The sequence below is a fragment of the Somniosus microcephalus genome, chromosome 9, assembly GCF_052327205.1.
Source record: "Somniosus microcephalus isolate GS21.2 chromosome 9, FLI_Smic_1.0, whole genome shotgun sequence".
In the NCBI taxonomy this organism is placed as follows: Eukaryota; Metazoa; Chordata; class Chondrichthyes; order Squaliformes; family Somniosidae; genus Somniosus; species Somniosus microcephalus.
The window spans coordinates 17,242,873-17,264,111 of NC_140995.1; the positions used below are offsets into that span (position 1 = coordinate 17,242,873).

General features: G+C 46.5%; 1 protein-coding gene across 2 annotated transcripts in view; it reads left to right on the forward strand.

Moving 5' to 3' along the window:
- The window catches only part of pxdn (peroxidasin), a 296,825-nt gene that overhangs the window by 97,676 nt on the left and 177,910 nt on the right, over positions 1-21,239 (forward strand). For both annotated transcript variants that reach the window (XM_085996418.1, XM_085996419.1), the window contains exon 2: positions 6,989-7,060. In XM_085996418.1, coding sequence (XP_085852544.1) covers positions 6,989-7,060 — 72 coding nt within the window. The remainder of the gene's footprint in view (positions 1-6,988; positions 7,061-21,239) is intronic.

Sequence of the window (21,239 nt, forward strand, 5' to 3'; positions counted from 1 at the left end):
TGGCTCCCGGTTCGGGAACGCCTCGATTTAAAAATTCTCATTCTTGTTTTCAAATCCCTCCATGGTCTCGCCCCCTCCCTATCTCTAACCCCTCCCAGCCTTGCAACCTTTCGAGATTTCTGCGCTGTTCCAAGTCTGGCCTCTTACGCATCCCCGATTTTCATCGCTCCACCATTGGCGGCTGTGCTTTCAGCTGCTTAGGCCCTCCCTAAACCTTTCCACCTCTCCACCTCTTTCTCCTCTTTTAAGACGTCTCTTAAAACCTACCTCTTTGACTAAGTTTTTGGCCACCTGTCTGCCTTGAGACATTTTACTACTGTTAAAGGTGCTATAAATGCAAGCTGTTATAGCCGCCACTGGAACAGCCATTGTATCATCTACAGAGAAAGTGATTTAAAATTCCCCTCAGCCATCACTTATGTGAAGGAAAAACCATAAGGAGCCTGCCAACCCTTCTTCATTAGCACAAGGTCAGGAGTATGGCATCCTGCTAATGAAAGCTTGTCTTTTCACACAGGATTTCTGTTGATTTAAACCAATGCTGCTACCCGTTTAGCAGCTGAGTAGACTGGAATGCACTTAAAGCGAGTTCCTTGCTCAAGATTTTTGACAAATTGGAGATTCAAACCTCTGGATGAAATTCTAACACCCATCCACTGGGTCACAGGAGTGCCAGAATATCACAGTGCAGTTACATGGAGAGAATCAAATGGGAGCAAGAACATTTTAACCTGGCATTTTAACACTGTATTGGCCAGGCATTGTGCATGTGGATTGGGAGATATGGCACAAGGAACGGTGGGAATGGCTTCAGGAGAAGAGTTTTGAACCGGGCGCAACTAGATTTTATTGGCTAAGCAATGTACTGATGTATGACGGATGCTGCCTCAAAGGCGATGGAAACACAGTGATTTAGAACCAGATACAGACATTTCACAGCATCCGGAATTTAAAAAAAAAGTCATATGGTGGGGACAGAAAATCACAGATACCTATCAGAAGTGAAAATTACAGGATTATACCATCATTACAAATCACTTGCCCAAATTTGCAGATGATGGGAAGGATCGTGGAATTGGCGGAGGCTGATGATAAATGGCAAATAGACTTGGATAAATGGGCATAACAACAGCAGCTGAAAATGAATGGATATAAGGGTAAAGTACTGTGTAGGAAGTAATAATGCAGGAAACTCTCTTAACCGGCACCTAAATATCCAGAAATCTCTCTTAACCGGCAAAATTCAGGAGTAGGTTCAGGTAAGTTTTACTGTATATTAGTGGTCGTGTAACCGGGGTTCCTGGAACTGTGGCCGTGCAACAGGGACTCCTGGACTTGTGGCTGTGTAACCGGGACTCCTGCACAAGTGCCGTATAACCAGGACTCCTGCACCGTGTACGGGGCTCTCATACCTTGGTAAGTATACCTCTCTGTAATCCGGACTTTTTTGATCAACCGGCACCACGTCGGTGCCGGATAAAAGAGTTTCCTGTAGATGACGCATGTACTCCATGAATGGCATTGAAATAGCCAAGAACGTTGAGAGAGATGCAGGCATCTCCGTTGACTCGGTGCCCAGCAAGTCCAACCAATGCCGAGCAACGATCCAGAAAGCCGATACAACGTTGAACTAAGACAGTAGGATACAAGCCAGAATAAGTCAGGACCAAATAGTACAGTGCGCTGGTCTGACCACGGCTTGAGCATTGTGTCTAGTTCTGGTCACCGAGGCACGAGAGACATTTAAGTGCTGGAGATAGTACAGAGAGGAGCCAAAGGGGTTGATCCCGTGTATCCAAGGTCTGAGCTGAGCTTTGGGCAAAGCTTGCAGGAATATGTTTTAAAAGTCTTGCCTTCACCATCACCGTCTTTCTATTTAAACTTCTTATTAAGGCATTCCTTCCTGAAAGCTGATTTGCTACTGCCTTTTTACTAACGATAACTTTGCTCATCTTTATGTTTACTAAAATATTAGAACTGCTCCTTTCAGTTCTATCCTGAATTAGTCATGTCACGTTCCTCTTGCCAAGTTTTGATAAACCCCTGATATCCGATGATTCGTCATTACTAGCTTTGGTGGCAGTGATTAAACTTTATTCAGCCCATGCGAGAATTGGTACATTGCAGTATCTGAGCAGTAGTTTTCAAGGTATAATTGAGAGTTATATTACCCCGTTTATGCCTTGGGTAACCACAAAGCCCCACAAATGTAATTGGTAAATCTAGTTGATCTTTTCTGTACATAAAACAACTGACCGCTTTTGATCAGCGTGAGGAGGAAAAAAGATATCAACTCGCTGATTGACCAAGCTCCTTGGCATGTCAGCTGTGTGGATCACTGCCAATGATAGGATAGTGGTTCAAATAAGGTTTTCTGTTTCTGTGTAGCATATGAAGCATGATCTCAAGATCTCGTTCACCCCAAACCCTGGCAGCAGTGTTCTGCTCATTACACACATTTAAACAAATTTTTGTTTCAGATTGTGCATTGCAATACTGCAGTCTCCGTTTATGCCTTGGGTAAACACAGAGAAGGTTCACTCGGTTGATTCCGGAGATGAGGGGGTTGACGTATGAGGAAAGGTTGAGTAGGTTCGGACTCTACTCATTGGAGTTCAGAAGAATGAGAGGCGATCTTATCGAAACATATAAGATTGTGAGGGGGCTTGATCGGGTGGATGCGGGGAGGATGTTTCCACTGATGGGTGAGACTAGAACTAGGGGGCATAATCTAAGAATAAGGTGCTGCCCTTTCAAAACTGAGATGAGGAGAAACTTCTTCACTCAGAGGGTAGTAAATCTATGGAATTTGCTACCCCAGAGAGCTGCGGAAGCTGCAACATTAAATAAATTAAAAATGGAGATAGACAGTTTCCTAGCAGATAAGGGAATTAGGGGTTACGGGGAGAGGGCAGGGAAGTGGACGTGAGTCTAGATTCGGATCAGCCATGATCCTATTGAATGGCGGAGCAGGCCCGAGGGGCCGTATGGCCTACTCCTGCTCCTACTTCTTATGTTCTACAGTGGATGCCGGCAGTTTTGCCTTGGTTTCATCAGTGAGTCATGTTTGATTTGAGAACTCGGTAGTTTATTCCGTATTGTTGACGGACTGAGCTCTCCTTTCCAACGTCGTCTTACAGGCCAGCACTGCAATATGGAATACACTGCCGAGCTGTCAAATCAAACATTACTCATTGATGAAACTAAAGCAAAAACTGCCGGTGTTGGTGACAAATTTCAAATAATTAATAACTAAAGGCGAAGGATTTTTAGTAGTGTTGTCCAGACTGAAACCAGCTCGGGGCTGCCAGTTTTTCCTCTTGGGTTGAGCTACAGGAAACTCTTTATTATCCAGCACCGACGGGACCAGCGTGGTGCCGGTTTATCAAAAAGTCCGGATTACAGAGAGGTATAGTTTAAAAGGTACGAGAGCTCCGTACACAGCAACAAATCCAGGCTTCCCTGTTGCTTAGCAACATGTGCAGGAACTCCGGCCACAGACCAAGCGTCCCTGTTGCTTAGCAACAGGCGCACGAACCCCAGTTACACAGCCACAGATCCAGGAACTGCCACGAATATGAAGTAAAACTTACCTGAACCTACTCCTGAATTTTGCCGGTTAACAGAGATTTCCGGTTATTTAGGCGCCGGTTAAAAGAGAGTTTCCTGTATTTGGCTAATGTTGGTCAATGCCTGAATCCTCAAGGATGTGCCTTATGGAAAAATGAATAGCTGTTTGGGTGAAGTTGAGTTTGCTTTGCTTTGAGTTTGCTGAAAGATAAGGAACGTGGAAGCTAACTGAGCTATATGACATTTCTCTGTTTGCTGTTTTATTGCAGGCGTTAATCAGTTTATTTTAACTGGATTAATGACTGCCAAAATAGTGGACAGTGAATGCCATTCAAGTGTATTGCGTTTGCTTACTGGTGTATGCCCACTCTCTCTCTTTCCCCTCACCCCCCCTCCCTCCAGTTTCAGTATTATTTGTCATGAAATGCTGCTGTCTCTGGGGATACTGACGGTAGCAGTGCTGCTAATTAAAGTGGACATCAGAGGACAGTTTTTTCCCAAAAAAATGGTGCCCGATTTCTAAAAAGCGAAAATTTGCTTTGTGTTTTGCACTGGCGAAGTGTTTCGACAAGATTAGAAATCGTTCCTGCAAGCAGAAGTGATTTCTAGGTCTGCACCGTAACAAAATTTAAAGAAACAAAGTCAGTTCCTTCGTAGTTGGCCTGGTTAATATCTAATGTCCATGATTGCAGCCCGCAGTCACTAGCTCGTGGATCAAGCCAGTGGCCAGTAGTTGTGAGACTGAACAGAACCTCTGTGCGTCGCAATCACTTGCGGTGATCTGTGAGAGATACTTGGATTTCAGGCATTGGCACAGCCCTTCATGTAGTGCCAGACCTTCTCGGCTGGGTATAAACTTGGAAACCGAAAAGGCCAAAACCGTGCATTTCAGTAATTGTTTCTTGGTAAAATCTGTCACATGCAATGAAAAGTATTTCAGTTATTGCCGTGCTGGAATGTGTTCGCTTTTTTGACCGCCTGTTTGCAGATGGAGCTTAGTTTATAAAATGCTCCTGCTCCTGTTCTTCTGTTTACTAACCATCAGTAAAGTGGTTTTTAAGCACCTGGAACTGACCTGTCCTCCTTCAAGACAGGAAATTTGTTCTCTGACATTCTCTTTTCAGCAGATGCTGGTCACCATCACATGGTGATCAGCAGATTTTTTGTTTAATTCATATGACGGATTTTGTGCATATTTTATGATACACGTAAGTCTCTGTGGTTTTTGGCAGTCGTGTGTGGCTTCCTGTGAATCATTCAACCATCCAAATGCTTCTCATGCAGCATGGTCTGTCTATCTGGCCAATTTCACCACTTTCCCACAACCTGGGTTACTGATGGATTACTTTTTGTCTTGTTCCTCTCATTAATCATGCAATGCACCATTTAACCGAGTAGCCTCAAGTCATATTTTGGGATCGCTCAGACCTATTGCAAACTGATGTGACCGCCTACTTCTACTACCGACCGATGTTATTTGCAGCACAGCTGGACGCTGTTACATGCTGAAATAGTCCTCGATTAGTTTGCTTTGACAATGCCCAATTTCTTTTGAATTCATGTTGACAGAATACTGAAGCACGAATGCATTTTTGGCAGCGTTTCTGAAAAAAGTATGAACTGCGTCAGTTGTTAAGATTTTAAACCTCGGTTCCCAAATACCTTCCATAAGGCATAGTCTGTATCATCATCATCATCTTCTTCTCCTTCTTAGGCAGTCCCTCGGAACCGAGGATGACTTGCTTCCACATTAAAAATGAGCTCTCAGGTGACTGATGAGTCCAATGCGGGACCTACAGTCTCTGTCACAGGTGGGGCAGGTGGTGGTTGAAGGGGCGGGTGGGTGGGGTGCTTGGGTTGACGTGCGCTCCTTGCGCTGCCTGCGCTTCGCTTCCGCTTGCTCCTGGCGAAGAGACTCAAGGTGTTCGGCGCCTTCCCGGATGCTTCTCCTCCACTTTGTGCAATCTTGGGCCAGGGATTCCCAGGTGTCGGTGGGGATGTTGCACTTTTTCAAGGAGGCTTTGAGGGTGTCCTTGAAGTGTTTCCTCTGCCCACCTGGGGCTCTGTATCATACTGTTTAGACGGAAGCCCTATAAAACATGCAGAGTAGTTGCTGGAGGTTTGGTTTTGAATTAAATGTCTGACTGGAGTTTTCTGACCACACCCTCGCCATCAACATCCTGGGGGGGTCACCATTGACCAGAAACTTAACTGGACCAGCCACATAAATACTGTGGCAACAAGAGCAGGTCAGAGGCTGGGTATTCTGCGGCGAGTGTCTCACCTCCTGACTCCCCAAAGCCTTTCCACCATCTACAGGAAACTTTCGTTTATTCGGAGGTTAAATGTCCGGAAAGCTCTATCTACCGGCAAAATTCAGGAGTCGGTTCAGATAATTTTTTTCTTTTTGTTGCTTCTTTTCTCCAGTCCTGGCTCTGCAAGTGTCTCTGTAGCTAAGCAACAGCTTCAGCTAGACGCTTGCAAGCTGCACCAACTGTTTTGAAGCTGTTGCTAAGCAACAGGGTTTGTTGCTTCACACGGAGCTCTGAGCTCCGTATGTTTTAACATTAGCGCTGATTTCTACGGCAGTTTTGATCTAACGGCACCAGCTCGGTGCCGTCGGTGTTGGATACCAGAAAGTTTCCTGTACAAGGCACAAGTCAGGAGTGTGATGGAATACTCTCCACTTGCCTGGATGAGTGCAGCTCCAACAACACTCGAAGTTCGACTCTATCCAGGACAAAGCAGCCCACTTGATTGGCTCCCCATCCACCACCTTAAACATTCACTCCCTCCACCACCGGCGTACCGTGGCTGCAGTGTGTACCATCTACAAGATTCACTGCAGCAACTCGCCAAGGCTTCTTCGGTAGCACCTCCCAAACCTGCGACCTCTACCATCTAGAAGGACATGGGTAGGAGGCGCATGGGAACACCACCACCTCCAAATTCCCCCTCCAAGTCATACACCATCCTGACTTAGAAGTATATCGCCGATCCTTCATCGTCGCTGGGTCAAAATCCTGCAACTCCCTACCTAACAGCACTGTGGGAGCACCTTCACCACACGGACTGTAGCGGTTTAAGAAGGTGGCTCACCACCACCTTCTCGAGGGCAATTAGGGATGGGCAATAAATGCTGACCTTGCCAGCGATGCCCACATCCCAAATACAAATAAAAAAATAACACTCTGTACTTGCACCAACGCATTTGTACCATGCCGTAAGCGTATTGGCACTTTTTCCAAGCTGAGATATGAGGGAGGTGCAAGACAAATACAGGAACATTATAAAGTGGTAGAAATTCATATTTTGTGTAAAATTCTTACAAGAATTGTTTAATTTAAAAAGAAAAGTGGATAACTTTGATTAGTTGTGGTTCATTCTCTTTTTTTTGTTCTATTTATGTTTCTATCAGGGATTTACGATTCAATAAAATCAAAGATATCCCATCTGGAGCCTTCAGACGTTTGAAGCACCTCAATACACTGTAAGTACCTTTTCCCACGAATTTTCTCGCATCCGTTTTTATTTTTCAGCGAGTTACCTGCTCCAAAATGCTTGTGCATTTCTGTCTCACTTCGGGTTACCTGCCAGCAGCCACAAAATAGATTTATTGGAGAGCGCCTTTAAAGTGAGCTGGGAAGCCTTGTAATAACCTTAAGTCAAAGTGTAAATATAAGGACACAAATTAATGTTGTTTATTATCTCAGGAAATTTGTGCTGAATTTCTACCAGCTGCAGTATGCCTCTGTTGAGCCATGGGCCTTCTCCCAGCACTTTTTTTTAAATACTAGCTGGAGTGCCCGGCGGTGCCGAGGCTTTTTTGAGGGCATGTTGTTGTTGTAAGAGCGAGAGAGAGAGCGACTGGGGGGGGGAAGAGAGAGAGCGAGCGACTGGGGGGGGGCGGAAGAGAGAGAGCGACCGGGGGGGGGAAGAGAGAGAGCGACCGGGGGGGGGGTGCGGGGGGAGGAGGGGGAAGAGAGAGCGACTGGGGGGAAGAGAGAGCGACTGGGGGGAAGAGAGAGAGAGAGAGAGCGACTGGGGGATATTGCTGTTTAATTATGGCAAAATGCACTAGACCACATGGAATGGTCACATTGTTCTCCTGTCTATGTTGAAAGGCAGTGCCGCCCACACCATGAGATTATTGCATTTAGACTAAGAATAAAAGTCAACTTTATTTACAAATAATAGCAGCACATAGACACAGAAAAACACACCAAGATACTAATCGTACAAATATTTAGAAAACAATAAGGATTGAATTAGTCCATGAATTTAAAACATCCTTTTCAGAATATAATTCTTGCACATTCTGCCAACAAGACTCTTGGAGGAAGCAGTTGTCTGTCGAGGTTTAGTCCGGTCCACCACACAGCTCTCCATTTAGGCTCAACTGAATCTGAGTAGCTATGGCAGTGCCTGTCTGTCAAAAGAAAGCCTTTCATGTCACAGGTGTTAATATTGATGAATAAATAGTTTTTGTCCTCAAAGGTATCTCCTGATAGGTCAACTTCCAAGAGGTCTACTTCCATCCCCCTCCAATTTTGCAAACTCACATACCTCAACACTTCAATTTTCATTAAGCTGTCAGGAAGGAGGCGGGACTACAACTTTCGGGTTTTAGTCTCGCTTACATCGACGTCCGGCCAATCCACGCGATTTTCCCTTGATTGACCTTGTTGAGCCCGCCCAGTGGGCTCAGCAGGCCAATTAAGGGCCACCCAGCAACAGGTGACGTCACAGACTGAAATTTCAAGAGTTTTTGACAGATGAAATATCAGTGTTTCACAGCTGTTTGAAGCTGTCAAACACTGACAGTCTGACTTCTAACCTGAGTCCTTCTGCACAGACTCAGTTGGAACTGTCACCGGCACTGAAAGCTAAAGGCTGTTACTTTTGACAGATTGCAGCCGTTCAGCTTTCAGTTCCGGCTGAGTGATGGACTCCCGACGCCTAGAGGAAGAAAGGCTGTTAAGGTAAGTACAGGTAAGTAAAACTTCTTTACACACTTTAGACACACCAAACACACTTACCTTTGCGCTCATGCACCCATCACTCACCTGAACACTGACATCTCGACCCCTCCAAGTCCTTCAACCCGACGGCCCGCCTGCTCTAACCTGGCGTGGTTTGGAGCCGTCAGGAATCCCATACGACATCCCTCAGAACAGGGATTAGGCTAAAAACTGCCTGTTAACTACCTGTTAACAGGCAGTTAATTGGCACTAATCCCTTCCCGCCGCGGGTCCCAGTGCGGGGCGGGTACCCGCCTCCCTTGAAACTTACGTGGAGGCGGGTTTTGGGCGGGATGGTGTCGGGACCCCCGAATTTGGGATTTTTGCCCCCCCGCACGCCTGAAAGCCCGCCTCACGGCACACTGAAAATCTGGCCCCTTGACTCTGTTTCTCTCTCCACGGATGTTGCCTGGCCTGCTGAGTTTTTTCAGCATTTTCTGTTGTTACTTCCAGGACTTGCCTAGCCACCAAACGAACATGGCCTGATTTGGTTTTTGAATGCAGACAATGGCACAAACAAAGTAAGCCAACAGATCCTCATTGAAAATAGGGATGAATCCCACAGGCTCACAAGATAATTTCTACCCTTCAGCCGGAGCGGGCCTTTGGCATAGCGGTAGCATCCCCGCCGCTGGGCTAGAAGGCATAGGGTTTCGAACCCCGCTCCAGACAGTCCCGGCAATTGGAGTCGGAGCTCCGGCTCTAAATTCTGGGTTGACATCCAGCGGGATACTTGCGTCCGTCGGTGTGGGTGGCCCCCCCCCCCCCCTCGTATGGGTTGTGGGAGCCCGTAATACCCTCCCGCCATAGGACTAACCACCCTAATGGCTGGTACGAAGATGGTTACGGTCACGGAAGGAGTGTTAATCGCGGCCAGAAATCCTTCCACCACTTCATACAGTTCCCCAAAGGGAACAGTATGAAGACACGTACGACGACCCTTCAGCCAATTTTTTTTTACCCAATCCCAATTTTTTCCCTCCACGGTTTAGAGCTTGACCATGAACCTTTCATGCAGAACTTCACCATATGCCTTTTGGAGGTCTAGGTACAAATTGTTGGATTTCCTGTAATACACTTGGAATGCCATTTCCCAAACAAGTCAAGAAGGTTGATCGGAGAGGATCTTTTTCCTTAACCCAAATTACTGCAATTTTCTAGTTTGCTGTTTTACAGATAATCTGGGCAGTTTGGTATTTATGCCATACAGCTAACAGTAAAACAAAGGAACTCTTTTAAAATATAACTTTCCAAAGCCAAATTATAATTCACATCCTCTTTAATCATATTAAAATATTTATTGCAGAAATTTTCCCCTATGACACAGGATGGAAACTTTGATTTTTTTCACAGCCTGTTCCTCTGGATATTCATAGATTTGCCTAAGTAGATAGATTTTTAAAAAAGATTTCCGCCACCTCCAACATGATGCCAGCACCAAACACATCTTCGCCCATAGCTCCCCTTTCAGTATTCCGAACGGACCGTTCCTCCCTGGTCCAACAATTTGGGTAAAAACTAAGCAGAGTGGGTCAGGAAGGGACATCAAGCTGAACAAAGGTAATAAGGCATCAGTGACTAAGGTGACATCAGGGAAAATAGAAAAAAGTTAAATCTAAAGGCACTACATCTGAATGCACGAAGCACTTGTAACAAAATAGATGAATTAAAAGCATAGGTAGAAGTAAATGGGTTTGATCTAAAAGTCATTACAGAGATGTGGTTGCTGAGTGACCAAGGTTGAGAACTAAATAACCCAGGATATTTGACTTCTAGAAGAGATAGGCAAAATGGAAAAGGAGGAGGGGTAGCCCTGCTAATAAACAATGGGATAAAGACCGTAGAGAGAAAGAATCTTCGCTCGGAAAATCAAGATGCAGAATCACTTTGGGTGGAGCTAAGAAACAACAGGGGGCAGCAAACACTGGTGAGAGTAGTTTATAGGCCCCCTAATAGTAGTTAGTAGCTGTGTTGGGCGCTGTATAAATCAGGAAATGAGAGGTGCATTTAACAAGGGCAATACAGTAATCATGGGTGACTTTAATCTTATAGACTGGGCAAACCAAATTTGCAGTAATAGTGCGGAGGACGAGTTCATGAAATACATTAAAGATAGTTTTCTAGATCAGTATGTTGAGGAACCAACTAGGGAACATGCTACACAAAAGCAAAATACTGCGGATGCTGGAAACATAGAAGCATAGAAGATAGGAGCATGTTTGGGGCCCTGGACAGTGGCAAAGGAGGCTGTAAAAGGGCAGGTGTTGCATCTCCTGTGCTTGCACGGGAAGGTGCCGTGGGATGGGGAGGGTGATGTTGGGGTGATTGAAGAGTGGACAGTAAGAAATAGGAGCAGGAGTAGGCCATTCGGCCCCTCGAGCCTGCTCCGCCATTCAATGCGATCATGGCTGATCATCCAAATTCAGTACCCTGTCCCTGCTTTCTCCCCATATCCCCTGATCCCCCTTAGCTTTAAGAAATATATCTAACTCCTTCTTGAATATATTTAATGAATTGGCCTCAACTGTCTTCTGTGGTAGAGAATGCCACAGGTTCATCACTCTCTGGGTGAAGAAATTCCTCCTCATCTCAGTCCTAAATGGCTTACCATCAGCTAATTACAGTCTATATCACTGACTTAGATGAGGGGACCGAGTGTAATATATACAAGTTTGCTGACAATGCAAAGCTAGGTGGGAATGTAAGCTGTGAGGAGGATGCAAACAGGCTGCAAAGGGATATAGACAGGCTAAATGAATGGGCAAGAGCATGGAAGATGGAATATAATGTGGCAAAATGTGAAGTTATCCACTTTGGTAGGAAAAATAGAAAAGCAGAATATTTTTTAAATGGTGAGAGATTGGGAAATGTTGGTTTTCAGTGTGACCTGGGTGTCCTTGTACACGAATCACAAAATCACAAATTTAACATGCCGGTATAGCAAACAATTAGGAAAGCAAATGGTATGTTAGCCTTTATCATAAAAGGGTTGGAGTATATAGGAGGAAAGAAGTCTTACTGCAATTATATAGTGCCTTGGTGAGACCACACCTGGAGTATTGTGTACAGTTTTGGTTTCCTTACCCAAGGAAGGATATACTTGCCTTAGAAGGAGTGCAACAAAGGTTTACTCGACTGATTGCTAGGATGGGGGGATTGCCCTATGAGGAGTGATTGAGTAGACTAGGCCTATATTCCCTAGAGTTTAGAAGAATGAGAGGTGATCTCATTGAAACATTCAACATTTTTAGAAGGCTTGACAGGGTGGATGCTGGGAGGATGTTTCCCCTGGATGGTGAGTCAAGAACCAGGGGTCAGAATCCAAGAATAACAGGTCGGCCATTTAGAACTGAGATAAGGAGAAATTTCTTCACTCAGAGGGTGGTGGTTCTTTGGAATTTTCTACCCCAGAGGGCTGTGGATGCTCCGCCTTTGAGTATATTGAAGACAGAGATCGATAGATTTTTGTATACCAAGGGGATAGTACAAGAAAGTGGCGTTGAGCTAGAAGATCAGACATGATCTTAATTGAAAGGTGGAGCAGGCTCGAAGGGCTGAATGGCCTACTCCTGCTCCTATTTCTTACTGTCCACTCTTCAATCACCCCAACATCCCCCCTCCCCATCCCACGGCACCTTCCCGTGCAAGCGCAGGAGATGCAACACCTACCCTTTTACAGCCTCCTTTGCCACTGTCCAGGGCCCCAAACATTCAATCCAGGTGATCCCTTTAGCCTCGAGAAATATATCCAACTCCTTCTTGAAAAATTTAATGAATTGGCCTCAACTGCCCTGTGTGGCAGAGAATTCCACAGGTTCACCACTCTCTGGGTGAAGAAATTCCTCCTCATCTCAGTCCTAAATGGCTTACCCCTTATCCTTAGACTGTGACCCCTGGTTCTGGACTCCCCTGCCATCGGGAACATCCTTCCTGCATCTAGTCTGTCTAGTCCTGTTTCAATGAGACCCCCTCTCAATAAACTCTAGCGAATATAAGCCTAATCGAACCAATCTCTCCTCATACGTCATCCCAGGTATCAGACTGGTGAATCTTCGCTGCACTCTCGCCATGGCAAGAACATCCTTCCTCAGATAAGGCGACCAAAACTGCACACAGTACTCCAGGTGTGGTCTCACCAAGGCCCTGTACAACTGCAGCAAGACATCCTTGCTCCTGTACTCGAATCCTTTCGCTATGAAGGCCAACATACCATTTGCCTTCTTAACCGCCTGCTGCACCTGCATGCTTACCTTCAGCTACTGGTGCACCAGGGCACCCAGGTCTTGTTGCACTTCCCCTTTTCCCAATCTATTGCTGTTCGGATAATCTGTCTTCCTGTTTTTGCCACCGAAGTGGATAACCTCGCAGTTATCCACATTGGGCAGATGCATGGCAAATGCAGTATAATCACCCAACCTGTCCAAATCATACTGGAATTTCTCTGCATCCTCCTCACAGCACACACGCCCACCCAGCTTTGTGTCGTCTGCAAACTTGGAGATATTGGCCCAGAAATTCGGGTCGGGGGCTTCCCGCGGGTGCAAGCCCCCGACCTACACTTACCTAGCGCGCCGGCAGCTGGCCTCTTTGCCTGCGTGGAATTCCTCTCCGAGGCCTGTCCCAGAGGCCGGCGTGCTATGCTGGTGTGTCCTAGGGCGTAGTTAATGCGATGCGTCCCCTGGGATCACGTGAGCAACAGGCAGCCAATCGGAGCAGGGAATGCTCCATTTATAAGTCTCGACAGATAGACCTGTCAAAACGTATAAATGCTGAGGCTGTAAAACTGTACGTTTACCTTCAAATAAATTTTTAAAAAAATCACACTTTGTAAATAAACTATAAATGACATTAAATAAGTATTTTAAACAAAAATTCAAATTTTTGAAAAAAATAATTTTATAAAAAACGGGGCTAAAAATAAACTTTAAAGTATTTAAAAGTAAAAAACCTGTGGAAAAAATGTTTTAATTTTAAATAATTGACCACTTACCTTTGAAAATGAAGTCCTTACGGCTGCTTTTTACATTTCTAAAATGTACAGACTTACCCGCACGTTAAAACCTGAAAAAAAAAGGAAGTTCAACGCGCACGCGCAGACTCCCGCGCGCACGTGTTCGACCTCTGAACCCCTTGGTTCAGAGGATCGGAAGTGCCGGTTTCCCGCGCATGCGTAGTGCATGCAAGATTCCGACACTTCCATCGGGTCCACGCGGGAGTACTCCGTCCGTACTCACGTGTTGGGACCCGAATTTCTGGGCCATGACATCTAGTTCCCTCGTCTAGATCATTTATTTATATGTATATTGTGAATAGCTGGGGTCCTAGCACCGATCCCTGCGGTACCCCACTAGTCACTGCTTGCCACTCGGAAAAAGACCCGTTTATTCCAACTCTTTGCTTTCTGTCTGCCAACCAGTTCTCTATCCAAGACAGTAACTTACCCCCAATCCCATGTGCTTTAATTTTAACATAAGAACATAAGAAATAGGAGCAGGAGTAGGCCAATCGGCCCCTCGAGCCTGCTCCGCCATTCAATAAGATCATGGCTGATCTGATCCTAACCGCCAATCTACTATCACAGAACCATCTCCTGAATCTAACAGAATTAGACACACGAACTAGGAGCAGGATCAGGCTACACGGCCCCTGAGCCCGCTCCGCTACCCACAGGGCCATGACCGATCCGAACCTAGACTCATGTCCAAATTCCTGCCCGCTCCCCGTAACCCTTAATTCCCTTTACTTCTAGGAAACTGTCTATTTCTGTTTTAAATTTATGTAATGTAGCTTCTACAGCTTTTTGGGGCAGCATATTCCATGGACCTACCACCCTCTGAGTGAAGTAGTTCCTCCTCATCTCAGTTTTGAAAGAGCAGCCCCATATTCTAAGACTATGCCCCCTAGTTCTAGTTTCACCCATCATCGGGAACATCCTCCCCGCATCCACCCGATCCAACCCCTTCACAATCTTATATGTTTCAATAAGATCGCCTCTCATTCTTCTGAACTCCAATGAGTAGAGTCCCAATCTACTCAACCTCTCCTCATATGTCCATCCCCTCATCCCCGGGATTAACCGAGTGAACCTTCTTTGTACTGACTCGAGAGCAAGTATGTCTTTTCTTAAGTATGGACACCAAAACTGTATGCAGTATTCCAGGTGCGGTCTCACCAATACCTTGTACAACTGAAGCAATACCTCCCTATTTTTATATTCTATCCCCCTAGCAATGAAAGCCAACATTCCATTGGCCTTCTTAATCACTTGCTGCACCTGCATACTAACCTTTTGAGTTTCGTGCACCAGGACCCCCAGATCCCTTTGTACTTCAGTACTTTCCAGTCTCTTGCCATTAAGATAATAACTTGCTCTACGATTTTTCCTGCCAAAGTGCATAACCTCACACTTTCCAGTATTGTATTCCATCTGCCAAATCTCTGCCCACTTACTTAGCCTGCCTATGTCCCCTTGCAGGTTTTTTATGTCCTCCTCACTCACTACTTTCCCTCCCATCTTAGTATCACCTGCAAACTTTGATATGTTACACTCGGTCCCCTCCTCCAATTCATTAATATAGATTGTAAAGAGTTGGGGACCCAGCACTGACCCCTGCGGAACACCACTAGTTACTGATTGCCAGTCTGAGAATGAACCATTTATCCCAACTCTCTGCCTTCTGTTAGATAGCCAATCCTCTATCCATGGCAGAATATTACCCCCAATCCCGTGATTTTTTATCTTAAGCAATAATCTTTTGTGTGGCACCTTGTCAAATGCCTTTTGGAAGTCTAAATACACCACGTCCACTGGTTCCCCTTTATCCACCCTATATGTTACTTCCTCAAAGAACTCCAGCAAATTTGTCAAACATGACTTCCCCTTCATAAAACCATGCTGACTTTGTCCTATTAAATTATGATTATCCAAATGTCCTGTTACTGTCTCCTTAATAATGGACTCCAAAATTTTACCTACCGCAGATGTTAGGCTAACCGGTCTATAGTTTCCAGCCTTCTGTCTCCTGCCCTTTTTAAATAAGGGTGTTACATTAGCAGTTTTCCAGTCTGCCGGGACCTTTGCCGAGTCCAGGGAGTTTTGGAAAATTATTACCAATGCATCCACAATCCCTACCGCCACTTCCCTCAAGACCCTAGGATGTAAGCCATCCGGTCCAGGTGATTTATCCGCCTTGAGTCCCATTATTTTACCGAGTACCACTTCCTTAGTGATTTTGATCGTGTTTAGCTCCTCCCCCCCCCCCCCCCCCCCCCCTATAGCCCCCTGTTTGTCCAGTGTTGGGATATTCTTAGTGTCCTCTACTGTAAAGACTGATACAAAATATTCATTCAGTGTTTTTGCCATCTCCATATTTCCCACCATTAATTTCCCGGCCTCATCCTCTAAGGGACCAACATTTACTTTAGCCACCCTTTTTCTTTTTATATAACTATAAAAACCCTTACTATCTGTTTTTATATTTTTTGCTAATTTACTTTCATAATCTATCTTCCCTTTCTTAATCAATCTTTTTGTTATTTTTTGCTGTCTTTTAAAGTTTTCCCAATCCTCTATCCTCCCACTAGATTTGGCTACCTTATATGCCCTTGTTTTTAGTCGAATACTATCCTTAATTTCTTTACTTAGCCACGGATGGCTGTCTTTTCTTTTACACCCTTTTCTTCTCAGTGGAATATATATTTTTTGGAAGTTGTAAAATAACTCCTTAAATGTACACCACTGATCATGTATCGTCTTACCCTTTAATCTATTTTCCCAACCCACTCTACTCAATTCCACTCTCATACCTTCATAGTCTCCTTTATTCAAGCTTAGCACGCTTGTTTGAGATCCAACCTGCTCACCCTCTAATTGAATATGGAATTCAACCATGTTATGGTCACTCATTCCAAGGGGATCCTTTACTAGGACATTTTTAATTAATCCCATCTCGTTACACAGGACCAGATCTAAGGTTGCTTGCCCCCTGGTCGGTTCAGTTACATACTGCTCAAGAAACCCATCCCTAATACACTCAATGAACTCCTCCTCAAGGCAGCCCTGCCCAATTTGATTTGTCCAATTAATATGATAGTTAAAATCCCCCATAATTATAGATGTTCCCTTATTACAAGCCTCAACTATTTCCTGATTGATACTCCGTCCAACAGAGTTGCAACTGTTCGGAGGCCTATAGACTACGCCCACTAGTGTTTTTTTCCCCTAATTATTCCTTATCTCCACCCAAACTGTTTCATTATCCTGATCTTTTGACCCAATATCATTTCTCTGTATTACAGTGATTCCTTCCTTTATTAACATAGCCACCCCACCTCCCCTTCCTTCCTGCCTGTCCTTCCTGATCGTTAAATAACCTGGTATGTTTAATTCCCAGGCATTGTCACCCTGCAGCCATGTTTCTGTAATGGCCACAAGATCATACCCATATGTAGTTATTTGTGCCATTAACTCGTCTATTTTGTTACGAATGCTACGTGCATTCAGATAGAGAACTTTCAAAGATGTTTTGTGACACTTAGTTCCTGCTTTTGCCCTTTTTATTACTTTACCTTTTACTCCATACCTTCTGCCCCTTCCTGACACGCTCTGGTTTTTAATTTCCCCACTGCTACCTAAGTCTATGACCTTCTCTGTTGTCATTTTTATTATTTGCTCTCTAGGAACCTCCCCCCCACTAGTTAGTTTAAAGCCCTCTCTACAGCCCTAGTTATATGATCCGCCAGGACTCTAGCCCCAGCACTGGCCAAGTGAAGCCCGTATCGACGGAATAGCTCCCTCCTGCCCCAGCACTGGTGCCAGTGTCCCTGGAAGCAAAACCCATTTCTCCCACACCAGTCTTTGAGCCACGCATTTAACTCTCTAATTTTATTTGTCCTAGCCAAATTCGCTCGTGGCTCAGGTAATAATCCAGAGATTATTACCCTTGTGGTTCTGCTTTTTAATTTGGCACCTAGCTGCTCAAACTCCCTCAGCAGAACCTCCTTCCTTGTCCTATCTATGTCGTTGGTACCAACATGGATCACGACAACTGGATCCTCCCCCTCCCACTCCAAGTTTCTCTCCAGCCCAGAGGAGATGTCCTTAACCCTGGCACCGGGTAGGCAACACAGCCTTCGGGACTCTCGCTCTCGGCTGCAAAGAACTCTATCTATCCCCCTAACGATACTATCCCCTACCACTACAACATTTCTTTTAACTCCCCCCACTTGAATGGCCCCCTGCTCCACGGTGCTGTGGCCAGGCTGCTCATCCTCCCTGCAGTCCCTGCTCCTGTCCCCACAGGGAGTAAGAGCCTCGAACCTGTTGGACAAGTGCAAGGGCTGCGGCTCCTCCAACACTACCTCCTGGATCCCCGTACCTGCCTCACTTCTAGTCACACCATCCTGACCCTGGCCACGGACTACATCTGCATTAATTAATCTAATTGGTGTGACTACCTCGTGATACACAGAGTCCAGGTAACTCTCCCCCTCCCTGATGTGTCTCGGTATTTGAAGCTCGGACTCCAGCTCTTCAACACGGAGCCGGAATTCCTCGAGCAGCCAACACTTACTGCAAATGTGATCACTGTGAGCATCAATGGTGTTCACCAGCTCCCACATATTGCAGCAGCAACACATTGCCTGATCTCCCATTCTATGTAATTAATTAAATTTATTAATATTATTCTTAAATATCCTCTGCCCCGATTCTAGATGGTGAATATCACACCTTAGAAACTATAAACCAAAGAGATTTAAGCTTAAAAGGGAGAAATACTTACCAACCAATCACTTACCCGCTTTCTGGTGACGTCACACTTGGATTACTTTTTACCTCTCTCCTTCCAGACTGGAGACTGGCTTTACCTGGTCTCTGGGGCCTTTTATACCCCGCTCTGCCGCTCAGGTTTCCCGCCGACGCTGTGAGGCCTTACCTGGTCTCTGGGGACTTTTATAGCCCCGCTCTGCCGCTCAGGTTTCCCGCCGACGCTGTGAGGCCTTACCTGGTCTCTGGGGACTTTTATACCCCGCTCTGCCGCTCAGGTTTCCCGCCGACGCTGTGAGGCCTTACCTGGTCTCTGGGGACTTTTATACCCCGCTCTGCCGCTCAGGTTTCCCGCCGACGCTGTGAGACCTTACCTGGTCTCTGGGGACTTTTATACCCCGCTCTGCCGCTCAGGTTTCCCGCCGACGCTGTGAGGCTTTACCTGGTCTCTGGGGACTTTTATACCCCGCTCTGCCGCTCAGGTTTCCCGCCGACGCTGTGAGGCCTTACCTGGTCTCTGGGGACTTTTATACCCCGCTCTGCCGCTCAGGTTTCCCGCCGACGCTGTGAGGCCTTACCTGGTCTCTGGGGACTTTTATACCCCGCTCTGCCGCTCAGGTTTCCCGCCGACGCTGTGAGGCCTTACCTGGTCTCTGGGGACTTTTATACCCCGCTCTGCCGCTCAGGTTTCCCGCCGACGCTGTGAGGCCTTACCTGGTCTCTGGGGACTTTTATACCCCGCTCTGCCGCTCAGGTTTCCCGCCGACGCTGTGAGACCTTACCTGGTCTCTGGGACTTTTATACCCCGCTCTGCCGCTCAGGTTTCCCGCCGACGCTGAGAGACCTTACCTGGTCTCTGGGACTTTTATACCCCGCTCTGCCGCTCAGGATTCCCGCCGACGCTGTGAGGCCTTACCTTGTCTCTGGGGACTTTTATACCCCGCTCTGCCGCTCAGGATTTCCGCCGACGCTGTGAGGCCTTACCTTGTCTCTGGGGACTTTTATACCCCGCTCTGCCGCTCAGGTTTCCCGCCGACGCTGTGAGGCCTTACCTGGTCTCTGGGGACTTTTATACCCCGCTCTGCCGCTCAGGATTCCCGCCGACGCTGTGAGGCCTTACCTTGTCTCTGGGGCTTTTATACCCCGCTCTGCCGCTCAGGCTTCCCGCCGACGCCTATCCACCGTCAACCCTTTAAGTAACGTTCCCCAATCCATCCTAGCCAACTCGTGCCTCATACCATCGTAGTTTCCTTTATTTAAATTCAGGACCCTAGTTTCTGAGTCAAGTACTTCACTCTCCATTTTAATGAAGAATTCGATCATATTATGATCGCTCCTCCCCAAGGGGCCTCGCACAACAAGATTGCTAATGAATCCTTTCTCATTACATAATACCCAGTCTAAGATGGCCTGATCTCTAGTTGGTTTCTCGACATATTGGTCCTGGAAACCATCCCGTATACACTTCAGGAATTCCTCCTCCACAGTATTGTTACTAATTTGGTTAGCCCAAACTATATGTAGATTAAAGTCACCCATGATAACTGCTGTGCCCTTACTGCATGCATCTCTAATTTCCCATTTAATGCCATCCCCAACCTCCGCATTACTGTTTGGGGGTCTGTATACAACTCCCACTAACGTTTTCTGCCCCTTAGTATTTCTCAGCTCTGCCCATACAGATTCCACATCATCAGAGCTAATATCCTTCCTTACTATTGTGTTAATCTCCTCTTTAACCAACAATGCTACCCCACCTCCTTTTCCCCTGGCCTTCCTGAATATTGAATACCCCTGGATGTTGAATTCCCAGTCTTGGTCACCCTGGAGCCATGTCTCCGTAATCCCAATTATATCATATCCGTTTGCATCTAGTTCTAGATTCTCCCACAAGAGGAAACATCGACCCCGATTTTCTGGCCGCTGTCGGGCGGCTTTTCATGCGGCCGGGGGCCGAAAATCGGCGAAAAAGCGGGTCGGGACCCCCCCCACCTGATTCCCCGCCCCGTCCGACTTTCGGACTACCGTTTCTGCGCGTCCCGGCCGCTGCTGGCGGGACTGGTTGTCGGAGCACTAACAAGCAATTATCTGCTTGTTAAAGTGGATTTTCCCGTGCCGTTGCAACTTTGGGGCTTTCCCCACCTGAAACCCGCCTGCGGGGAACCCCGCTGCTGAGAGCTGGCGTGAAAACAGCTGGCTTGCTTGCTGTCAGCAGCAGGTCACTGAGGGCTGAAGAGATTTAAAGAGGCAGCATTTGCAGGCTGCAGGACCTTGTTGATCAAGGCTTGGGGGAACTTTTTGAAGCCTTAAGAGCAGCTGTAGAAAGTTGGAGCCTCACACACTTCTCCAGTGTGAGCTCCTGGGAAGCCCCTCTCACCACCCTAACTCAGCACCCCCTCAACGGAGGCATCTGCCAGAAGCATGGGAGGCCTTTGGGACGTTCACTTCCTGGCATTAGAGGATCTCCAACAGCAGAGGCGGCAGCAGCAGAACCAGGAACAGCAGGAGGAGCACCAGGCTGCTGCTCACTCACCTGAAGCTGCACAGGCCAGAAGGGGCCAGCGCTTGGAAGTGGATTGAGACCACCTTGAGAGCACCTTGCTGCGCTTTAGGGGGCCAGTGGGACCCGTTTCTGCACTGGCAGTCCTACTCAGAAGGACTTCCAAGAAGATCTGGTTTCTCTGTTCAGCAGATAGCCAACGCTCCTCAAGAGATGTCATTCGCTTATGAGCACTCACCATGTTTTCCGTACCCTGGCGAGTTATCTCCTGCATGGAGGTTGCCAACCTTTCCATGGTGATGCGTTCATGCGCCAATGACTCCACAAAGGCTCTGCTCATGGTCGCTATGGACTCCTCCATTTGCTCAGCACTCGCAGTGAC